The sequence below is a fragment of the Lacerta agilis genome, chromosome 8 (genome assembly GCF_009819535.1).
Source record: "Lacerta agilis isolate rLacAgi1 chromosome 8, rLacAgi1.pri, whole genome shotgun sequence".
Lineage (NCBI taxonomy): Eukaryota > Metazoa > Chordata > Lepidosauria > Squamata > Lacertidae > Lacerta > Lacerta agilis.
The window spans coordinates 20,469,986-20,492,221 of record NC_046319.1 but is presented as its reverse complement, the minus strand read 5'-3'; the positions used below and the strand labels follow the sequence as shown (position 1 = coordinate 20,492,221).

General features: G+C 49.2%; 1 protein-coding gene across 1 annotated transcript in view; it reads right to left on the bottom strand.

The window, feature by feature from the left end:
• Positions 1-3,946: 3,946 nt before the first annotated feature.
• The window catches only part of EPHA8 (EPH receptor A8), a 58,830-nt gene continuing 40,540 nt past the window's right edge, over positions 3,947-22,236 (bottom strand). The window contains exons 7-17 of the mRNA XM_033156453.1: positions 21,907-22,069; positions 21,658-21,751; positions 21,150-21,217; positions 19,193-19,318; positions 18,759-18,944; positions 15,725-15,786; positions 14,471-14,680; positions 12,695-12,844; positions 9,465-9,655; positions 8,362-8,517; positions 3,947-5,107 (exon numbers count right to left, since the gene is read on the bottom strand). Coding sequence (XP_033012344.1) covers positions 4,993-5,107; positions 8,362-8,517; positions 9,465-9,655; positions 12,695-12,844; positions 14,471-14,680; positions 15,725-15,786; positions 18,759-18,944; positions 19,193-19,318; positions 21,150-21,217; positions 21,658-21,751; positions 21,907-22,069 — 1,521 coding nt within the window. The 3' untranslated portion in view covers positions 3,947-4,992. The remainder of the gene's footprint in view (positions 5,108-8,361; positions 8,518-9,464; positions 9,656-12,694; positions 12,845-14,470; positions 14,681-15,724; positions 15,787-18,758; positions 18,945-19,192; positions 19,319-21,149; positions 21,218-21,657; positions 21,752-21,906; positions 22,070-22,236) is intronic.

The following is a 22,236-nucleotide window of genomic DNA, read 5'->3' as shown; positions in this document are numbered from 1 at the left end:
GAAAGGGTTGGAAAGGTAAGGATATTTATACAGGTAAGGTTATTGATGGCTACAAGGCACAATAGCTGTGTCGTACCTCCACTGTCAGGGGCAGTGCCAGAAGAACATCTGAAGGCAGCCCTGTATAGGGAAGCTTTTCAATGTGTAATGTTTTATTATGTTCTTATATATCTTGGAAGCTACCAAGAGTGGCTGGTCAGATGGTGGGGTACAAATAATAACATTTAATTATTTTCTTCATAGAATGTTAATCTTTGAATGGATCAGGTCATCCACTATGAAGAACATCCACAAGTAGAACTCCATCAGCAGAATTGGCCACTCTTATAATGAGGTTCATGGAAAAGGGTTCGTGGAAAAGCTGATGCTCGGTCAAAATGCCCCCTCCATGAGTTTCCTATCTGCCTTCCTAAAGTGGAGGTTATTTTTTTTCCTACTGCTTTCTAGTGGGGTGAGGGACTTCTCTGAACATTTCAGGAAGGGGGTACCACTCACTTTCCTGGTTCCCACCAGGAAGTATGTCTCTCCAGGGAGCCATAGTATCTGCTTTGAATGCAGGAGGTCCCAAGTTCAGCCCTTGGCAGCCCCCTGTCGGACACCCTGGGGAGCTGCTGCCAGTCAGTGTAGACAGTACTGAGCAGGATGCACCAATGGTCTGGCTCAGTATAAGGCAGTTTCCTATGCTCTTTCTGCCCCCACTAGTGCTTGGGATGTTTTTTTCCAGCTCTGCCCCCCTGCTCCTCAGCTGCCAGCCAGGCCAGGGAGTTGCGGTGGGGGAAATCACATCAAAGGGTAATTGTTTGCTTCTGCCTGTTTGAAGTTGTCTGCTCGCAGTTGGCATGCGGAGTGCAGCCCCCGCTCCTCAGCTCCCACAACGAACCCTCATTGCCTTGCTCCTAAATTATCAGAGACACCTGCACCCACCAATTTCCATCTTTTATTCATGCTCTCTTGCCCAAGCAGAGGCTGACAGGCACCTTCCAAAATACAAAACGGGAGAAATCTAGAATGGGAGCAAGCGGGAATCTTTCTGTGGTCAATTGCCGCATTCCCATCTAGGCAATCTTATGGAGGCCATATGTCGCTGGTAGGCAGGACAGGGCTGGATACAAAGGTGGGTGGAGCAATTAATGCTAATTTTGCCTTTGTACAGTAGGCTGGTTTCTACTGTCCCTGCTTTTCCTTAAAGGTAAAGGTAAAGGGACCCCTGACCATTAGGTCAAGTCGCGGACGGCTCTGGGGTTGCGGCGCTCATCCTGCTTTACTGGCCGAGGGAGCCGGCGTACAACTTCCGGGTCATGTGGCCAGCATGACAAAGCCGCTTCTGGCGAAACAGAGCAGCACATGGAAATGCCATTTACCTTCCCACTGGAGCGGTACCTATTTATTTACTTGCACTTTGACGTGCTTTCAAACTGCTAGGTTGGCAGGAGCAGGGACCGAGCAACGGGAGCTCACCCCGTTGTGGGGATTCGAACTGCTGACTTTCTGATCAGCAAGCCCTAGGCACTGTGGTCCTTAGGACATCCCTATTTTCATCAGAGAAATGTTGGAGGGTATGGCGTTATTTGACCCCCTGAGCCAAGGACATACAACCTTTGGAAGGCAACTGAAGGCAGACCTGTATAGGGAAGTTTTTAAATGTTTTATGTTTTATCATGTTTTTATATATGTTGGAAGCTACCCAGAGTGGCTGGGGCAACCCAGTCAGATGGGTGGAGTATAAACAGTAAAACTGTTCTTGTTGTTTTTGTTGAATAGGATGTCCCTATTTTCATCAGAGAAATGTTGGAGGGTATGTAAGGTTTGTGGCCTGTGGAGAATTACACCAGCTCTCCAGTCAGGTGGGGCAAAAGCAACAATAATTGACAAAGAACCCGCTGCCCCCAATCTTGGGAACTTTAGTTTGTTAAGGTGCTTGGCACTATAGCTCGGTGAGGGCTGAACTACAGTTCTCAGGATTCTTTGTGTGGGGTTGGCGGGGAGAGAAATGTGTGTTAATTGTGTTTCAGGTGTATGGAGAGGATGTGACCCGAATAAGCCTAACGTCAACTAAAATGCAAACCGATCTAAATGTCTCCTCCTTCCCGATCTTGAACTTTGGGGAAACTTCGAGAGAGAGATAGCTTGTGCCAGAAGGGATAAAAGCACCTCCCTGCTGAAGTGAATGGCAGAACCCACAGATGACACCCCATCAAATAAGGAACAAAGAGGCAATCTGTGAATGGAAGAGTTTTATTCTCTGAGGACAGCCTGGACAGGAGAGGCGCAGGGATCCGAAAGAGCAGGAAGGATGAATCAACTGCCTGGCAGAATCCTCAAACCCACCCCTCTTCCTGGACCTTCCCGGCCCTGATTCTGGGGAGCAAGGTCTGTCCTGCAGCTTTTTCTCCCCCCAATGCACCCTCTTCCCTCATCTTTTAGGAGTCCCTTTTAACCCCATATGTGCTGGCTGCCAAAAAAAAAAAAAAAGACACTGGGCTCCGCAAGCCCTTGCAGTTCCTACAGGAGGTTGGTGTTTCCTCTTCCTTGGCTGCTGAATTTGTACACTGTAAAAACAAGGTATTGCATCTTTCTCTGCTTCAAAATAAAGAAAAGGAAGAAAACGAAAGAAAGAAAGAGCTTCCATAGGAAGAAAGAGTTGCTGCTATACAACTGAAGTGGCATTTGCCCTGCAGAGATGGCTAAGGTTAGCCAGGTTTATTGCGTTATGGAATGGAATGACTCAAATATTACTCGCATGTCCTACTCCTAGGATCCTGCATGTGTCACATGAAAACATATGTATGGAAACTGATCACTGGTCCACTTAATTGAGTAAGATCTGCTCTTGGGGTCCTCAACAATGACACCCTTGAGGTTTTTCCATTACACCCCTGAGCACCCTCCCCCCAGACTTACTGACCACTGGATCATGATCTCATGTTGAGAGTAGGAGTGGTTATCATCCTTTGAAAGGTACATAGAGATGACAAAGGAAGTTGGAAGAGTGACGATCTTTCCCACTTCCTCTTTCAGCTTTGTGTGCTTTTAAGGCTCAGACTAATGCTACTTGGCTGACTTTTACCCAAATATTTTGAAAGAGCAAAGTGTGCCACGCTCTGTCTTTTTTTTGTGGGGAGAATTGATGTGGTGGATAGAACCGACCAAAGAGTCTGGCACCCATGTCAACTCTCTCAAAAGTTCAAATCTGCCCACAGGCTTAAAAAGTTGGTGGTCCAGGTCTACTCCAGCAGCAGATCCCCAAGGTCTCTGGTAGAGCCCCCACCCAGCTCTGCTACCAGAGTTGAGGAGATGCCAATTATTGAACCTAAGACTTTTGGCATGCAAAGCAGGCAACTCTACCACTGAGCTACATACAGCCTTGGGAATGCACAAAGAAAGGTGGCAGCTGTAGTCAACACAGTTATACTCATAGTAGGACCACTGAAATGAGTGAACCCAAGGGTTGCATCAAATGCTAGTCCTATTTGGAGTTGATCCACTGAAATAAATAGGCATGACTAACTTAGGTCCATTAATTTCAAAGGTTCTGCTCTGAGTAAACATTAGTTGGAGACAACCCTGAGTGAGCCATGTCCATTAACCTCAATGATTCTGCTCTTAGAACTAGCATTGGGTATAAATGCTCAATTGTTATGCTGGGAGTCAACATTCCAAAAAAGATGGACCAGTTGAGCTTCCTTTATGTTGGAGACTGTGCAGGGGGTGGGGAGAGATTCTGTGCTTTTAGACCATTTTTGCTTATTCAAATGGAGGTGGGGAGGAGAGAGAACCATCTGGACTGTGGCAGACAATCCTATTTACAGGGAGGGTTGTGGGGAGTCTCTCTCACATGCATTGCTTTTTCTGTGCCTTTGTTTCCTCAGAGGGCTGTTTCTCCCCTCCTTCAAAGAGAGAGAGAGAGGAGAAGAAGAAGAAGAAGAAGAAGAAGAAGAAGAAGAAGAAGAAGAAGAAAATGGTACAGCCCAACACCAGAGTGCCTGGATCCTCTTGCCAGCAGAGAGGCCTACTAAGAGATCAATGGGCTTTCTCAGACCCAAGTTCTGTACTTGGCTCGAAACAGTCACAAATGCCTTTCAAGGAATCAAAATACATCAACCCCACCCCTCCCTGTATCCCATAATGAAAGACCAGAAGTACAGTGGTGCTTCCTAGCAGCTGAAGAGAAGCTATGTTTGGTCCCGTCCTGTCCCGGTGAGGACAAGACCTTGGTGGACATTAGAGAGATCAAATAGAAGAAGGTCTTTCTTTTAGCAGCAATGGAAGAACAGAGATAGTCTCTCCCCAGACCCGGAAGAGGAACTGGGCCACATCAGGTTAGTCTCTGGCTGGGTGAGCTGGAATGTGGGAAACCTGAGTTTGTGGCCCCAAGTGCTGGGCCCCCAGCCCAAGCTTCAGGCTTGTGGGTGTGAACTGCTGGTAGATTCAAGGTGTGGCTTTTTCCTCCCCGGCAGGCAACATCCTCCACTTCCAAAAGGATAATCTCAGATTCCAAGGCGCAGGTGAGGACCCAGAATGCATCTTCTCTGCTTGTGCTGGCTTTGGCGAGATGTTCCTTGAAAGCCCATTCTCTTCCATCCCAATAAAGGGCAGCTTAGGGTGCCTGCCAGAGCTTATTGCAATGGGATGGCAGGATAAGGCTTAAAGTCCCTTGATAGTCCTCCATCTCTGCTCATGAAGAATGGTCAGGACCATCATGCACAGCAGAAGTGCTAGTCCTTGGCCCTCTGCAAGCAAAGTCCAAGATATGGGAACTGCAGTGCATATGAAGTCCACCCTAGTAATGAATTGTGCAATGCAAGCTCCAGCTCTGCATCTCCAGGGGGGACAGGCCTTCAACTGAGAGTGGCAGATCATTCTGTGTGCAGCCCAGAATCCTACGTCTAACCAACCATCCTACCACACAACCTTTAGAGGAATTTCTTCTTGGCAGGCGCTTAGCCGCCAACACAGGTGAAGAAGCTTCTGGGTCTATAGAGGAAGGGTCCATCACAGGTGTCTTCTGGAGCCCATGGTATTAAGCAGCTGAGACCTCATGATCTGGATGCTGGTCAGGATCTTCCTCTGGTGACCCACGAGGCTGATGCCCAAACTCTGCACATCACTGTGGAAACAAAGGCAGCATCAGGCAGAACAAAAGGAAAACACTCGAAGAGGGTGCAAAGTAGGGGCAGTGAAGGGTATGGCCTGAGGAGGGTGCCAAAAACCAGAGAGAAAGAGATCTAGAGAGCAACATTTATCCTGTTCAAGGACATGCTGCAATCAGGAAAAAACACTCCTAGGGGGTATAAAGCAAGGCTGGTGAAAGGCATGGCCTGGGAAGGAGGCCCTGGGGTCATATAGAGAGAGCCACATTTGACATACACACCCTGCTGGGACCAGATGCTTCCCACCCCTGGTCTAGCAAATAATGCTCATGGGTATTCCGAGCCAGGCGACATTATGCCGATGGATCTTGCAACACAAAATGAGATTCTACCCACGTCCCTCCAAAACACCATTTAGGTTGCTTGATAATTGAAAGTGCAAAAGTGTGTTCAATGAGGGAGAATCTTTCACTGAAGCAAATCACGGGGGAGGGGCGGAATGAGTATTTCTCCCTGTTTTTTTTTCATTTTGAGTGAGATTCTTTGCAGAGCTCTATCTAAACTGTGATCACTGCCCAGGACTTGGATCCAAAGGAGTAGTGGTGGGGCGGCAATCGAAACTGTTTTCAGGGGCAATTGAAACTGATATGGCAATAGGATAAGAGACAGATCCATCACCAACACCACCACAGTGGTGGTCAGTGCCCACTGGGAATGGTAGGGTGAGGCCAATAGTAAGTGGGGACAGAGCCAACGAAAGGAAAAAGCAACTAATTCTACTCTTGTCGCCATCTCCTCCCTGCTGAGCTATACAACAGCAATACAGACTAAGGAGGAGGAAGCTGACAGCCAGGGACACCTGTCTCTCTGGACTGGTTGTCAGGAAGATGGCAGGCAGCTGGGGGCAGGCTGAGGGCACACAGAGATTATTGGGGCAGTGCACAATTTGCCCTAATGGAAAAACCTCCTCTGCCCCTGAGAGTAGGAATGGACAAGTCTGTCAATTTCAAGTTCTCTCAGTTTCTCATTTTTTCCAACCTTGAGTTCAGGTCTCCACATTTCCAGAGCAGTTGGTTCCCCTCCCCGCCCTTTTAAAGAGTCCTTGTGAAAATTCACCAGTCATTTAGCGTGAATTTCTCCCGAGAAACACACATCCGTATGCAATTTGGCCCAATACACACGTTCCTTTGCAAAGCGTTTTACCCTAACAGAATGCCTTTTTGTGTCTTATTTTCACGAGGATATGTAGTTTTAAGGACACTAGTATGTGCGTTTCTGAACACATGTTGTAGCTGGAGAAACGGCATTGCAGAGAAGTGTGAATGTTGAACGATGGCTGTGTTTCGGTTGGCACATTGGAAATTGTGAATCAGGTCGGTTTGCCTTTGAATGCAAGCCCAGTCATAATCCGCCCCCTCCCTATATATATATATTTTTCTTTTCAGAAGAAGAGTTTGGATTTGATATCCCGCTTTATCACTACCCGAAGGAGTCTCAAAGCGGCTAACATTCTCCTCTCCCTTCCTCCCCCACAACAAACACTCTGTGAGGTGAGTGAGGCTGAGAGATTTCAGAGAAGTGTGACTAGCCCAAGGTCACCCAGCAGCTGCATATGGAGGAGCGGAGACGCGAACCCGGTTCACCAGATTACGAGTCTACCACTCATAATCACTACACCACACTGGCTCTCCCCCATCCCTACCTGAAGGAGCCCTGGGCTTCAAGCTGATTTTGAGCCAAGCTGAAACGAGTTCACCCACCATGAGCCAGAAAGCGGGATCCCTTAGAATGCCTTGCTGGTCACCCATGGAGCAATGAAGTAGCTTCTGCTGATGTTTTGTGGCTGCTCTCTGAGAGAACGAGGAGGAATCTGTGCTGGCTGGGGGGGGGGGTTGAGGTAGCTGCCTATTTCCTGCACAAGCATGACTATGTCTCTTAACACCTGCACTTCCCAATTTTCTCCAACAGAACCACACCTTCTGTTCAAACCAGAACAGGTGGGGGGGGATACAGCCCAATCTGGAACAGAAAGCTCCTCAGCTGTGGCTGAGGAATTGCCTGGCGCTCCTCATACAATATTTTCTAATGCTTCTCCTGGCCTATTTCAATTGATAGGTTGTGCACCTGTTTAGGCTCCGAAAATGCAGGGGCAGGAAGATCCAGTGGGGCTCAAGAGGCTTGTAGATCCTGATTGGAGGTCAGTAGCAGAGCAGGCAGATGTTCACTGGGATTGGTAGGGTGGGAAGCAGGGAAGCCAACAGGAGGTGGAACCAGAGCCAACGAGAGACAGACCCAGAGTCAATGATAGATGGAGCCAACTAATTCTGGTTTTGTCCCCATCCTTGTCTCTGCTGAGTTCTACAAGGGCAACACTGAGGCTAAGAAGACAACAGGCAGCTGCACCCCCTAGACTGGGGACTCATCCAGACTTCCGCTTGTCACACTGCTTTCCTCAAGAAAAACCCAATCTTTTACCACTGAACTGGAGGAAATGTCGTCCGGGTTTCCTGAAGATGGACAATTGCTCCAATTTAGCACTAAAAATTGGGTTTCCCTGGGGGAAACAGCATATAGAAAACCGTTTGGATAAGCAGAAGGATGGAGGAACCCTAAATGCGAGTAAAGAGGCAGATGGGGGCTGGCTGAGGGCCGACTGAACTTGGAGGGGCAGTGTCCCACACATCCCAATGCACCAGCCTCCATTCAGTGGAATAACATGGGCCCCCTACCAAAGAGGAGCATGACCAACGCCGGTGCTGGTAAGTGGTGCAGTGTAACAGGGAAAGGGGTGTCACAGTCATAGTACAGGGGGTGGGGGATCCTTTTTAACCCAAGAGCCGCATTCCTTCTGCCAAAGGCCAAAGGCCAGGGGTGGGCAGGGCCAGAGGCAAAAGTGGGTGGAGCACCAGATGTAAATTTTACCTTTCTGCAGCAGGCTAGTTCGTACACACACTCACTCACACACCTCTCTCTAGCCTCCAACCATGCAAATGAAGTGTGTGGTCAGAGTTTGGGGACAAGTTCCAGCAAGGCAAAAACACTCAAGGAGGGTGCAAAGCAGGGGGAGTGAAGGGTATGGCCTGGGGAATGTCCAGAGAGAGAGAGAGAGAGAGAGAGAGAGAGAGAGAGAGAGAGAGAGAGAGCTACATTCAGCCTCTGGTCCCTACCCCTGCCATGGTGCCTAGCACAGTAACTGAAGATGAGGTGTTGGGACTGGAGCCCCATTTTGGCCCCCGTTCACCAAGCCTCACCCCGCCCCCTTTGTGCTTACTCGATGTTCATCCGCATCACCATGCCAAGGGAAGAGTAGCCAGCCAGAGCAAAGTTCTCTTGGTATCGCCCCAGCCGGATGGAGTCCAGCCAATCTTCCACAGTTGCACAGCTGGTGAAATCGATGCAGCCTCGTTCCGAGATGGTTTGGGTGAATCTGCAACCCAAGAGATGGAGCACAGGAAGGAGAGGTGAGTGGAAAGTGGAACAATGATTCTGGCAGCCCTTCATGTGTAGAAAGCATGTGGTAGTAACACAGCACCTAAGGAAGCATAGGCCAGTTATTTTTTCCCCTTTCCCAGAATGCACTGCTTCTTGACAAGAGGGAGAACAAAGCAGAGTACAGCCAGCTGAGCTCTGGCTCACTCTGTTCAGAGCCAGTAAGTCAGACAAGGGAAATATTCATCATCCCTGCTGGCTGGTGCTGATAGCCATTGTAGCCCAACATCTAGAGTAGTGTTTCCCAAACCTGGGGCTTCAGCTGTTTTTGGACTACAGTTCCCATCATCCCTGATCACTGGTCCTGCTAGCTAGGGATGATGGGAGTTGTAGTTAAAAACAACTGGAGACCTAAGTTTGGGAAACACTGATCTAGAGAGCCACAAGTTCTCCATTTAGTGTATCAATAGAAGTCAGAACAGTGACTCATACAGAGAAACAGCACAGGATGGGAGAACCTGTGGCCTTCCAGGTGTTGCTGGATCACAACTCCCATAATCCCTGAGCATTGGACATGCTGTCCGGGTGTTGATGGCAGTTGGAGTCCAGCAGGATCTGAAGTGTCACAGGCTCCCCATTCCTGTAGTAAGCAATCACTGCTGCTCGTCCTCTAATTCCTCAAAGGTGTTCTCCTCTGTCGGTCTACCTCATTCACAGAGTGCTTGGAAATTTCATTATAATTTCGATGGCGCATGATAGACCCCCCCCCCATCACCTCACCTTGTCCTGGGTGGTTCTAACCACCCTTGGCTGCCTTCCTCCATTCCTGCCCTCATTGCCAGGGGAACAATGGACACCGATGGCCTTACTTTGGTTTCCAGGCACGCAACTAGCTTAGTTCTCTTCCCATGGGAGCAGAGCATCTCTCTGCTGGTGAACACGTACCTGTTGACTGTGGCCGTGCACTTGAGGTTCTGTGGGCTGCGGATGAGCTTGTCCAGGATGCTGACAATCTGGGGGAAACGTGGCCTCTCATTCCGATCTTTCTGCCAGCAATCCAACATGAGTTGATGCAGAGCTGTGGGGCAGCCCATGGGGGCAGGAAGCCGGTAACCCTCCTCCACCGACTGAATGACCTGCGATGAAGGTTTGACCATGTGCATTTATTGGTGTCACACCTCCCTTTCCTCCAAGGTTGTGAACTCAAGATTCTGCCCTTCTCCATTTTATCTTCACAACAACCCTGCCTGGGAGGTTAGGCAAATAGGCAGTGACTAGCTCAAGGACACTCAGTGAGCTTCATGCCCGAGTGGAGATTTGTACCATGGTCTCCTAGGTCCTAGTCTGATTCTCTAACCACTACACAGCACTGCCCCTCCCAAGAAGCACCCTGCTAGGTGAGGCCTTTCTAAGAATCACCCTGCTAGGTGAGGTCAAGAAGTTTGTCTTGAGGCCCCCAGAGAAGCTTAGAAGCAGAAAAAGACAGTTGCAGCTAAGGAAGGGTGAACCTGTCCATTTTTTTTCAGTCTTAAAATTAGTTTTGCCCATTTCCACATCAGTTTGCATTTTTAAAGAAAAGAACAAAATTCGTCAGAAGTTCTCCTTATTTACACATTTTCATACGCTGTGCTACATAACAGACACATTTTAAAACAGCAATTTCCCTCAATAGAATGCAGTTTCATGTTATTTTCACTAATATATGCCCACGCTGTCCTAGTATATGTGTTCTCTCTAAAAACTTATTGGTTGGAGAACTGGCTTGCAAAATTCAGAGAACTGCAAATGCTGAAGGGCTGCTGTTTTCCAGTTTGTGTATTGTTTCAAGCATTGCAAACTAGGCAGGTTTGCCTTTCAATGCAAACTGATTCAAATCTCTCTCTCTCTCTCATTCCATCTTGTTAACCTCCAGCCTTGGGCCTTCAGGGCTGCCTGGAGAATCCTTGGGAAATGATACTGTGCTGCTAAAAGAGAGAGAGAGATGGAAAAAAAAGAAATGGAAAAGTAGAGTGTGTTTCTAGACCTCATATCAAATTCACGGAAGACCCTTTTTGAATGGGGAGAGTCCTGCTCCCGCCAGAGATCAGCTGCCCCATCTAACTCCCACTGCTTATTTTCGCCTGAATTTCCTTCTACTTGCATTCTTGTCCCTGGAGGCTACAGGGACAGAGTGGAGGTGCAATTTGCCTGATTTCCCCAGTTTGTTTAATTTTCTCTAGAGCCTAAGCCCGCCCCGCTTTGCAGCTGTGTCTGTTTCGTAAATGACCAGCGCTTTCGCTCTGGTGTGCTGTGCCTTTGTATGATTTCATAATTGCTTACTTAGTGTTTTGTGAACACGCACAGAATGCCTGCATGATCTACACTTCTTCCCCACTGCAACATACAGGGTGTGTGTGTGTGTGTGTGTGTGTGCGTGTGTGTGTGAGAGAGAGAGAGGGGGGTGGGGGAGAGAGAGAAATTGGAGCAGTACTAGCCATGCTGGGTAACCTGCAAGCCCCCACTTGGGAGGGTACGCAGGGATGGATAAGCAGAGACCGAGCCAGGGTTCAAGGCTCTGTGCTCTAGTCAAGGTAATTACTGCACGATTCATCCAAGGAATTGACTCAATTGCAATTAATGTTCTTTTTTAAAACAAAAAAAACAAGGCTATCAATTTATTCTTAACAGGGTAATCAAGTCACACAATTAACTGAAGCATTTTAATTTTTGACAAAAAAAGATTGTGAACACACGTGCAATCCCATGCCATGTTTGGGTAGCGAAAATTCTGAAAATTATGACTTTCTTTGCAGTCCCACCCAACAACTATGATGTGCGGAGGTTGGGGGGGGGGCTGGGAGACATCTACAGCAGATTGACCCTCTGGCTGAAGGACCTCCCTCTGCTCTTCCGTTGCCCTTCCTTGATGCCTTCTTGGGCACACTTCCTTCTAAGCTGGCAGCCTGTCTGGACTGAGTAAGAAATTCCTCAAGGAGAGGCCAGCTAGTCTGTCACAGTGCAAAGATCCCCATGGAGTCTATTTAAGACCAACACACTTGATAGAGTGGAATGTGGACTCGACAAATTCTGGGGCATGGGAGAACATGGGAGGAGCCAAAATTGGTGGAGCAATGGTGATGGCAGCAGGGTGGGGACCCTCTGAAATTTATCAGTTCAGATAGCTCTGCCAAGGTGTAGGGGGAATGAGAGAGGGAGCCACTGTGGACAAAGTGATGGGAAGAAGGGGAGAAATCCTTTTTTTAGGTCATCGATTCAGACCTCTGGTAAGAATGGTCCTTCTTCCAGGAACCTGCCAGGAGCAGGAGTGAGAGGGAGAGAAAATAGAGAGGCAGAAAGTGTGTGGGAGAGGGGGGGGAGGAGGTACGTCCCCACCCATTTTCTATTCTCACTCCATTTTCTGCCCACACGTGGCCCGGTGCCCAACTCCTGCCTGAAACCCTTGAGAGTCACTGACACTCAGTGTGCTTAGCTAGATAGGGCAAGTGTCTGAACTCGGGATAAGGCAGGTTCCTTTGTTCTCACATCTTAACAGAAGGGCCATAGCTCATTGCTTTCCATGCAAGAGGTTCCAGGTACAACTCCCAACATTTAGACAGGTAAATCCCTGTCTAAAACTATTGGGGAGCACCCAGTGGTGGAGCACCAGGGTGTGTGTGTGTGGAGAGCAGGCGGGGGTGCGGTTGGCGTGCATCCTAGGGGCGTGGCACACGTCCTGGGGGCGTGGCGCACTGCCTGCGGGGGCATGGCGCCCAGTGTGGCCAGGGGGGCAGCCACAATGGCACCCCACTGGGATCGTACTGACGGGGTGGTGCACTCCCCCTGCCCCCAATTTTTTCCCACCAGTGGGAGCACCTGCAAGTCAGTGTGGACAGTACTGAGCAGTAGTGTGATTTAGCAGAAGGCAGCTCCTGATGAAGTGCAGGAGCAGAGTGTTGAGAAGGGAGCATGTCTCTGGTCCCAGAGTCTGTTCCAGAGGCTGCAACCAGTTCTCCTACACTGGTCCCACCAGCAGGGACTATTCTTGTCTTCCTGGCAACTTGGGGAAAGGAATGACTCAAGGATGTGCACAATCCCCTCCCCACAATGCTGAAATCTACAGGGATCGCTTTCACGCAAGTTCTGTTTTAGGTGGAGGAATAGATTAAATCATGGGCAGCAGCAGCTGCTTCCCTTACGTCTCGGTTGGTCATGTTCCAGTAAGGCCGCTCCCCATAGGCCAGCACTTCCCACATGACAATGCCGTAGCTCCACACGTCACTGGCTGACGAGAACTTCCGGTATGTGATGGCTTCTGGCGCTGTCCACCGAACGGGGATTTTCCCACCCTGCAATAAGGAAAGTCCAAGGCAGAGACATGCAAGTCAACCAATCTGAATGAAGCAACCACCACAAGCCACCAAGAACCACTGGATTCATCAAAACAGGCACCAAGGGTTGTGTGAAACCCTGAACCCTTGACTGGCTGCTAAGTTAGCTAAGAGCTTTCCATAGCTAGCTGTGTTCGTGTGCATGAGCTTCTGCAGTTAAAGGTAAGCAGTGAGAGAGTGCACAGCAGTGGTAAGGAGCATTTTTCAGCCTGAGGGCCACATTCACATCTGGGAAGCCTTCAGGGGGCCACATGCCAATGGTGGGTGGAGCCAGAGGCAAAAGTGGGCGGGGAAACAAGGGTCAATTTGACCTCTTGCACAACAGGCTAATTTCACACACCCTCCCTGTCCTTCATCCAGGGATCAGAGTTGAAGGACACGTGCCAACATCTAAAGAGGGTGCAAAGTGGGGCAGGGAGAGGATTATAGAGGCTTGGGGGCTGCATTCAGCCCCCCCCCCCCTGGTAGCATTGGGAATACCTTGATAGTTTCATCTGCCCCTCAAAATGCCATCTATGCTGTAAATGTGTGTGCCATTTTCTGGGGAAAATGAAGCTCGGTTCAGGATACTTCTGAGCATTGCAAGCTGCCAGATTCATCACTCTGAAGCAGCATCAGCAGCAACATCTCAAATGCAGAACCGGATGCTGGAGGAAGACAGTGAAAGAGACCTGTGGGGGGCAATAGGAACTTGACAGGCTCCAGAGAGCAGGATCAGACATCCTTAAGGAAAGATCTGTAGCTCAGCAGGAGAGTACATGCTTGGCCTGCATAATGTCTGATGGTCAATTCCCAGCATCTCCAGGTGATGTGAAAGACCTCTGCTGAGAGCCTGGAGAGCTACTGCCAGTCGACGTGGACAGTATTGGGCATAGTGGACCATGGTCCTTCCTGATATATATAAGCCAGGGTCCTATCATGTTTTGCTGAGAAAAGAATATTGGGGGGGGGAGGCTGTCTGAGAAACAAGGAGGGGACAAGCAGAGTTAAGCTGAATGTGGTTCTCTCTGTGTGCATGTGTGTGTGAAGAGCCCCCAAGTTAGGATCTGCAGGAAGAGGCACCAATTCAACAAAGATACAAAACTGCTTGAAGGAAGGTCCCCCCAAAATCTGTCAAAGTCCAGGGAATTCTCCAGATGCCTTAAATGACTACAGAGATGCTGAGGAGTGGGGTTCATCTGGGCTAATGGGGCATTGCCCTGCTAACCTCAGTCTGTCCTCTTCCACCCCCATCTGCCTCTCTGCTTTCAGAGTCCAGAGGTGGCAATACCTGCCAGCATCAGTGTTGCCCCTGTAAGAATGCATCAGAGAGGAGGATGGGTACAAAACTAGCGATAGCTAGCTCTGCCTGTTATTGCCTCTTGCTTCACCTACTGCTGGGCTCCCTACCTTCTGCCCCACTAGATGCCATTGGTTCCAAGAGACTACCAATCTCCTTTCAGAGGCTTAGAAGCCATCGTGGCAATCCAGCAGTATATAAAATCATCATCGCTGTCAGGACTCCATATAAAGAAAGCTAATCGTAATCACAGCTTAATCACGGTGAGTACCCCCCCCCCCGGTGTGCCGCAAGCCAGAGCATACCGTGGTGGTATAAGCAGCCTCGGGGTTGTTCTCCAGGATTCGCGACAGGCCAAAGTCAGAGACTTTGCAGACCAAGTTGCCGTTGACCAATATGTTGCGCGCCGCCAAGTCGCGGTGCACGTAGCCCAAGTCCGCGAGGTAGCGCATGCCAGCACCGATGCCTCTCAGCATGACGACCAGCTGAAGCACCGTAAATTGCCCATCATGTTTCTGGAGAAAGATGAGCCCGTTTTAGTTTTCAGCCAATGTCATGTCACTGGTAGAGGCTGGTCTGGAGGGTGAACAGGGCACCGCCACACCAAACTCAGCCTGCCTCTAAGCAGCCCCAGATTGCCAGTCCAGTGGGTGGCACTGCCTGCCAGCTTCCTCCTCCTTGGTGTTGCCTTTGTAGATCTCACCAGGGAGGAGGACAGGAACGAAACTAGAATGAGTTGGCTCTGTCTCTCATGGGCAACCCCTGGAGGCACCAGCCGACACTGGATCCCACTAATGCATATCCCAGGACCAACCTAAAATACAGAGGTTACATTTCAGGGCTGACACTGAAGAAGAGCCTGGCTGCTAGATCAGGCCAAAGGGTGCTCTAGTGCATTATGCTGTTCTTGCAGTGGCCAACCAGATGCCTCTGGGAAGCCCACAAAGAGGACCAGGATGCGACAGTGCTTTCCCCAGTGGTGATTTCCAGCGACTGGAAGCAGAACACAGCCACCATGGGTTTGTTTAATCCACTTTTATAGCCATCCATGTTGGTGTTCATCACTACCCCTTGTGGAGGCAAATTCTAGAGTCTAACAATGCACCATGTGAAGCAATGCTTTCTTCCATCCTTTCCTGAACGCTGGGAGATGTTGGAAGAAGCCTGTCCTGAATCATTCAACATTCAGCTTCATCGGATGCCCCCCGTGTTCTAGTATTCATAGAATCATAAAACTGCAGAGTTGGAAGGGGCCCTGAGGATCATCTAGTCCAACCCACTGTGTTGCAGGAATATGCAGCTTTCGCATATGGGGATCGAACCTGCAACCTTGGCATTATGAGCACCATGCTTGAACCAGCTGAGCTATCGCCAGCTCCACCCCCTTGATCATTCTGGCTGCCCCTCTCTCAACCATTTTGAGCTCTATACTATCCTTCCTCCTGTGATCCTCCAGTCAGACACCACTGTCATGAGGCTGCAGCACCCGCCACTCCTTGCTCCTGTCAGTCACTCTGCCAGGAACCACGCAGCATGAATAAGAAGGCGTGCTGTTTTACCCGGAGAAAGGAATCCAGCGAGCCGTTCTCCATGTACTCGGTCACAATCATGACTAATTTGCCTGCAGGAGACAAGAGAGGTCAAGTTAATAAAGATGTGCTGATGTGTTTCTGTCTGTTCAGGACTGGTATGATACACTGTGCAGATGAGGGGCACCAATGGGTCCCCCATTCTACTTGACCACAACCGTGCAGTCTTTTCTTCTTCAGTGGCTGCACCACTCACTGCCCTCACAGATTCCCCCCTCCAAGATATCATTCTGGCAGTAGATGAAGAGTGGTGCCACTTTTGAATGGGGTGCAAGCTTAATTCCCACCCATGGCGGTCACCGGCCATCTTTATTTTCCCAAAAGGAAATCTAGGTATGTCAAACCTGGAAGAGCTTGTAGAGCAGGGGTAGGCAAACTAAGGCCCGGGGGCCAGATCCGGCCCAATCACCTTCTCAATCCAGCCCACGGATGGTCCAGGAATCAGCGTGTTTTTATATGAGTAGAATGTGACCTTTTATTTAAAATGCATCTCTGGGAATTCGTTCATTCCCCCCCCCAAAAAAAAATATAGTCCAGCCCCCCACATGGTCTGAGTAATGGTGGACCAGCCCACAGCTGAAAAAGGTTGCTGTAGAGCCTATAGAGCTATAACAACTATAGAGTCTCTAGGTCAGGAGACTGCATTTGGGGTAACCTCCGGAGTAGAGTTCAAGCTTCGCTCTCATTCCAAAGCAGAACTTATGCCTGGCTATTTCCAATAGGGCTGATTTGGAGCCCATTGGGGAAGGCGAGGAGGCAGCTGGGTCAGGCAGTGCAGTGTCCCCGGGGTGTGTGACCAGTGTCTGACTTGACCAACTGCTGGTGCCAGGTCTTGGGGTGCTTATTGGAGGGGAAGGGGCATTTAGAAAGCACTCTCCACTCCACCATAGCTCCTGTGACTTCCTCACAGGGTGCCAAAGACAGACAATCTATAGGCACCGTTCATGTTATAAAGTCATTCTGATATTTGCATCCTATTACCATAATGCTTTGCATCAGAAGTGTGACCCGAAAGCTCCCCCTCCTCCCCAGCTTTATAATTCAATTCAATTCAGCTCATCCACACACACACACACACACACACACACACACACCCCAAAATAGAGAGTGAAAGGGCATTTTACTTCTGCGCAGGAAAAGAGTCAGAAGCACAAGCCAAACGTTCCCTCCCTCCTCCCTTTTTTCTCATCTCCATCAAATGAACCGCTGCAGGAAGAACAAACCCAAATCAACGGCTCATTTTGCTAATGATATTCGCAAGGAAGCAAGGACAGCAGCCGGGGACAGGCTGCCTTCCTCTCCCTCTGAAATGAGAGGCAACAACTAAAGGAGAGAGGAGGACTAACTTCCCGCCTGAGGCTTCAGAACAATTGACAGCTGGCCAGCCACCCAGAGAGGTAGGCCAATCCAAGCTGAAGGTTACCAAGACTTGGGCTGGACCCTTGGATTGGACCCTTGTAGGTGTCTTTTTTCAGGTAGGGATGGGTGGATCATAGGAATAGAAGAAGAGCATGAGGGAATAGGACATTGACCCATGTGGCCCAGCATCCTGCTCTCACACTGGCCAACCAGATGTCCATGGGTGGGAAGCCCAAAAGGCAGATATGAGCACAACAGCACTCTGCACACATGCGACTCCCAGGAACTGGCATTGAGAGGCATAATGTTTCTGACAGTTGAATAGAACACAGTCGTGGATGCTGGGGACCAAAACTCAGTGACATATGTTGATTTAAACCAGAGAAGGAGGATCTGTGGTCCTCCAGATGTTGGACCACAAACTCCCATCACCCTTGAATATGCTGGCTGGGGCTGATGGATGCTGAAGATCTACAGCATCTATTTTTGTTTTATTTATTGCATTTCTATACTGCCCTTCATCTGAGGATCACAGGGGCAGTTTAAAATATAAAAACACAAAAATATATAGCATACCTGTAGTAACAACTAAAATCAATAATCCCCTGCCACGCACACAAAGCTTAAAGGGCCATAGATGGCTTAATTAGCCAAAGGCTAATCAAGAAGGCTGCTGGGTCCTCATCCCTCACAATCACTTTCTCAACATACAAGTTGAACCTAATTTGCATTGTGACTGGTCAGGGTAAAAAAAAAAAAAAAAGGCTGAGTTTGATAGCCAAAAGATGAGACTTGCCCAATGCCTTTCCAATGTCCCTCAATGACGCAGGTATCCCTGAAAGAAGATTGATTTCTTAAAGCCATTCACGACTCCCATCTTCATAATAAATTCCCTTTCTGGGTTGGTCTGCAATGCTGATGAGTCCAGACTGATATCAAAACGGTCTTTGATTAGTTTTTCTCTCTGCTTGGGGCCTCAAATATCCCACAGTTCTTCTGAAAACTGGCCCCTTCCACTCTCATTGCCCACAAATTGATTCTTGATGTCCTTATTCATAAGAAACCATGCATTCCTCAAGTGTCCCCCCCCTCTGTATTTTAAGAGCCTTCACACACACACACCGGCAGCCCATTTGGATGGAAGGAAGATAGGTGTATGGGTCAGGGGAGGCAGAAGAAGAGAGTAACTAGCTAAGTTGTGGCATCACATCATAAATAACTGTGAAATATGAGTGTAGACTAGTGGCTAAGAGTCTGATTCAAATCTCACCTGTGCCATGGGTTCCCTGGGTAGCCTTAGGCAAGTCACACTCTCTCAAACCTGCCACCTTCTGCAATATGGAGGATAATAATATAGACCTCTCTTACAGGATTGCTATAGGACAGCCTTCTTCAATCTCCTCCCCTCCAAACGTTCTGGACTAGAACTCCCATTATCTCTGACCATTGGCCATGGGTCCAAAACAGCTGGACAGTAGCATGGAGGAGAAGGCTGTTGGAAGAACTGAAACCAAATCATAGGCATGCAAAGTGTTTTGAACAACATCATTCTCTCTGGCAGCCCCTTGGTGTCATCATGAAACAGGCTCCCCTTGTTCCATACTCTAAACTCACCTAGCTGAGTCAGACCTGGTCTCACACTTACTTTTGGTGACCACCCCCTCCAGGTGGATGACATTGGGGTGGTCAAACTGGGCCATGATGCTGGCTTCACTCAGAAAGTCCCGTCGCTGCTTCTCTGTGTACCCAGCTTTCAGGGCCTTGACCGCCACAGGTACCTCCCTCTTCCCAGGTAGCTTCAGACGGCCATAGCACACCTCTCCTGACTCTCCTGCAGACCAAGATGGACCAGCACATCACATTCAATTTTTATCATACTGCCAAGCCCCTTCTGAGCTTCCCTTGGCCCCCAATTCCACCCTCAGATAGGCTTCTGAGAACTTTCCAGAAGGCCAATGATTCTCATTTGAGAAAATGAGATGTGCTGCCCCATTCACCTTAAAAGAACAGCTTTCCCTGCCCCTGGATATTCTCTGGGTCAAGGGAGAGGGACATCTATGGGGGAAAGGGAGTACACACCAGACCCAATGACTCTCTCGATTTTAATCCTGGAGGCTTCGATTTCTCGCGTGAACTCATGCACAGCCTGGCAGGGGTCCTCATAAGTGTGGGGCTCCACGTAGAACTTTGACTCGGGGAATTTCACTGTAGGGCATTCCGGGAAGGACAGAAGAGACATGAAGCTTGAGGCAGTTATGCAAAGCAGGGATAGGGGAGAAAGTCGATCTTGTTTGCATTTGAATGAGAAACTGGCTCCTTCGCATTTCCCAAAGCAATACAGAAACTGAACCCCCTCCCCAAATCCTCTGAAATTTGCACTTCCCTGAATGTTGCAGCGCAGTTCTCTAACCAAGCAATGTGTACATACATGAAACTTCATTATTATTATTTTTTTAAAAAGAAATCCCGCATGCATTTACAAAACAACCCCCACTATTATACAATGGAACACTGCTTGCGAAAAAGTGCATGTTAGTTAAAACTGTTTACAAAAAACAACAACACATGTCTCTTAGGAGAAATCAACACTAAGATGCTGGCAATTTTTCACGAAGATTTAAAAAGAAGAGAGTTGTAAATTGTGGAGGATATATGGATAACCACATCTAAGATTTTTTCGGGGGGGAGCCTAAGGAACTGAGAGAAACTGAAACTGACAGATTTATCTGTCCTTGGATGTGCTCAGGTGAGGCCAGTTGGTTTTTCCTGAGGTGAAGGTGCAGGAGATACAGTCATACCTCATGTTGCGTACGCTCTGTGTTGCGTACGTTCGGGATAAGCACTCCCGCACCCCGGAAGTGTTTTCTGGAGTGCAGGGGAGCGCACGCGACCGGCGGATGCGCAGAACGCTTCTGCACACTTTGTGCATGTGCAGAAGCACTCAAATCGTGCAACTTCTGGGTTTTCGGGGTTTGTTTTACGTGTGTTTGAGTTACGCACACCCGCGTTATGCACGGCGACCCAGAACGAATCGCGTGCATAACCCGGGGTTCCATTGTACATCCCATTAGGAGAAGGGAAAGGACTTATGTTTTAGGATCATCATCCCTGCTGGTCAGGCTGATGGCAGATGGAGTCCAGGAACGCCTCTCTCCCTGCTCTAGGCCAGTGATCGTTGACCAGTTGAGACCCAAGACCCACCTGAGACCCCCAAGCTACAACATGGGACCCAATTCCACATTTTCACTTTTGTTATATAGTTTTTAGTGCTAAGAATGCACACTATCAATCCTTACATGGCAATTTACAGATAATATGCATAGGATTAGCATGAAAACTAGTCCTCCAGTGTGTCAGGAGAAAGGCATAGGCATGCGGTTGGTCAGAAATATGTAACTTAGTGTAAAACAGTTTGTGCCTATCTCTTGCCACATTGCACCACTCATGAAAATTGATAAAATGAGCATCTCATCAGAACACATCCCAGTCCTGACAAGCATGTAGGGCACCTAAGCTGGAATCCAACATGGAAGCAAGAGCTTTGCTGCAACCCACCTGGTGTGGCCTTGCGACCCACCTGTGAGTCCTGACCCACTGGTTGAAGACCTATGCTTTAGGCTTGTCTACAGTAGCTAATGGTTGAGGAAATCAAGTGAAAGTCCTCTGCCAAAGGGAAATCACCCGTGGCCTCCTCAGCCCTGAAAGGATATCAGGGAAAGCAATAGCAATCTAGCAAAACATAACTCAGGGAACCAGAGATAGGCTCATACGAAGCTTCTTCCTCTAGAGAACCCAACTTCCTATCATCAAGGTTGCATCCTCCTCCCAGGTGGTTCAAACCTCGAGCCAGCCAGGTACAGTGATGCCTTCACTTTGCCTCCTGGGACAGTGTCAGAGTTCCATGTGCACCGTGATGGAGGCTCCGACCCTGCACATTTACCAGCCAAGGCTTACTCTTGGAATGGTAATGTTAGCTCTGGTGCTGCAGAGTGGGCATACATGAAGGTCACTGGACAAGCTTTAGCTCAACTCTTACCCTGTCCGTTCTGATAATGCATCTTTTCCTCGTCGGAGTCCTGGAATGCCTTGCTGTAGCCACAGTGTCTGCACGCCCGGCGATGCGGCGGGGTGGAAGGTGAGGAGAAAGATGAGACACAAAATATGCTAGTGAGGCACCACCTTAAGAACATAAGACGAGCCCTACTGGATTTGACCAAATGCCCATCTAGTCCAGCAGCCTGTTTTCACAGTGGACAACCAGGTGCCTATGGGAAATCCACAAGCAGCAGATGAAAGCAACAGTGACTTCTCCACTTGTGCTCTCCATCGACCTTCTCCTTCATAAATGGTCTAAAACTCTTTTGAAGCCATCTAAGTTGGTGGATGTCACTTGCTTGCCTTCCTTCCAAACTAAGAAGAAGAAGGCCAACCCCCCAAATGATGCAACTTTTCCTCTTAGGGGACTTGTGCATGCAAACAAGCAGAAGGGTACCGCTTGGGAGGAGACCCCTGGTGAGAGATCAGCCCTTAAAAGATAAGCCTACCTCTTCTTGCAGATCAGAAAGAGCAGCAACGCGAGGAGGCCACTGATGAGGGTGAGGCAGGTCCATACGACCGCTGTGGTGTCGTAATGGGGAGCTACTGGGAAAGAAAGATTGCAGGATTCTAGCTCTGCAGCCTGAGACAGGCAAACATGCAGCCCCACCCGTGCAAAATGCCTCTGGACATCCAGTCCTGCCCCATCCCACACCTGCACTCTCATGCACCCCTCTGCTCCCCCTGCTTTGCCTCACTTGCTTTGGCGGTCTCCACTTCCACCACCTGGCTGAATTTGCCACAGCCGGCAGAGGTGCGGGCTCGGACCTGGAAGACATAGCAGGTTGCCGGCTTCAAGCCTGAGACGGTGGTGCTGTTGCCTTTGGACTTCAGGGTGGAGTAGCTCTGCATTTCTTTGTCCTGGGGAAGCAGAAAGTGACGTCAGTCCAGGGCAGGGGTGGGGAACCTCAGGTCTGGAGAGCATACATGGCCTTCTGGGCCTCTCCATCTAGCCATCAGGACTCTCCCCAGGCCACCCTGTCATCAGCCCTGTTTTGCCTTCCCACTGCTTTTTCCTGGCTGGAATG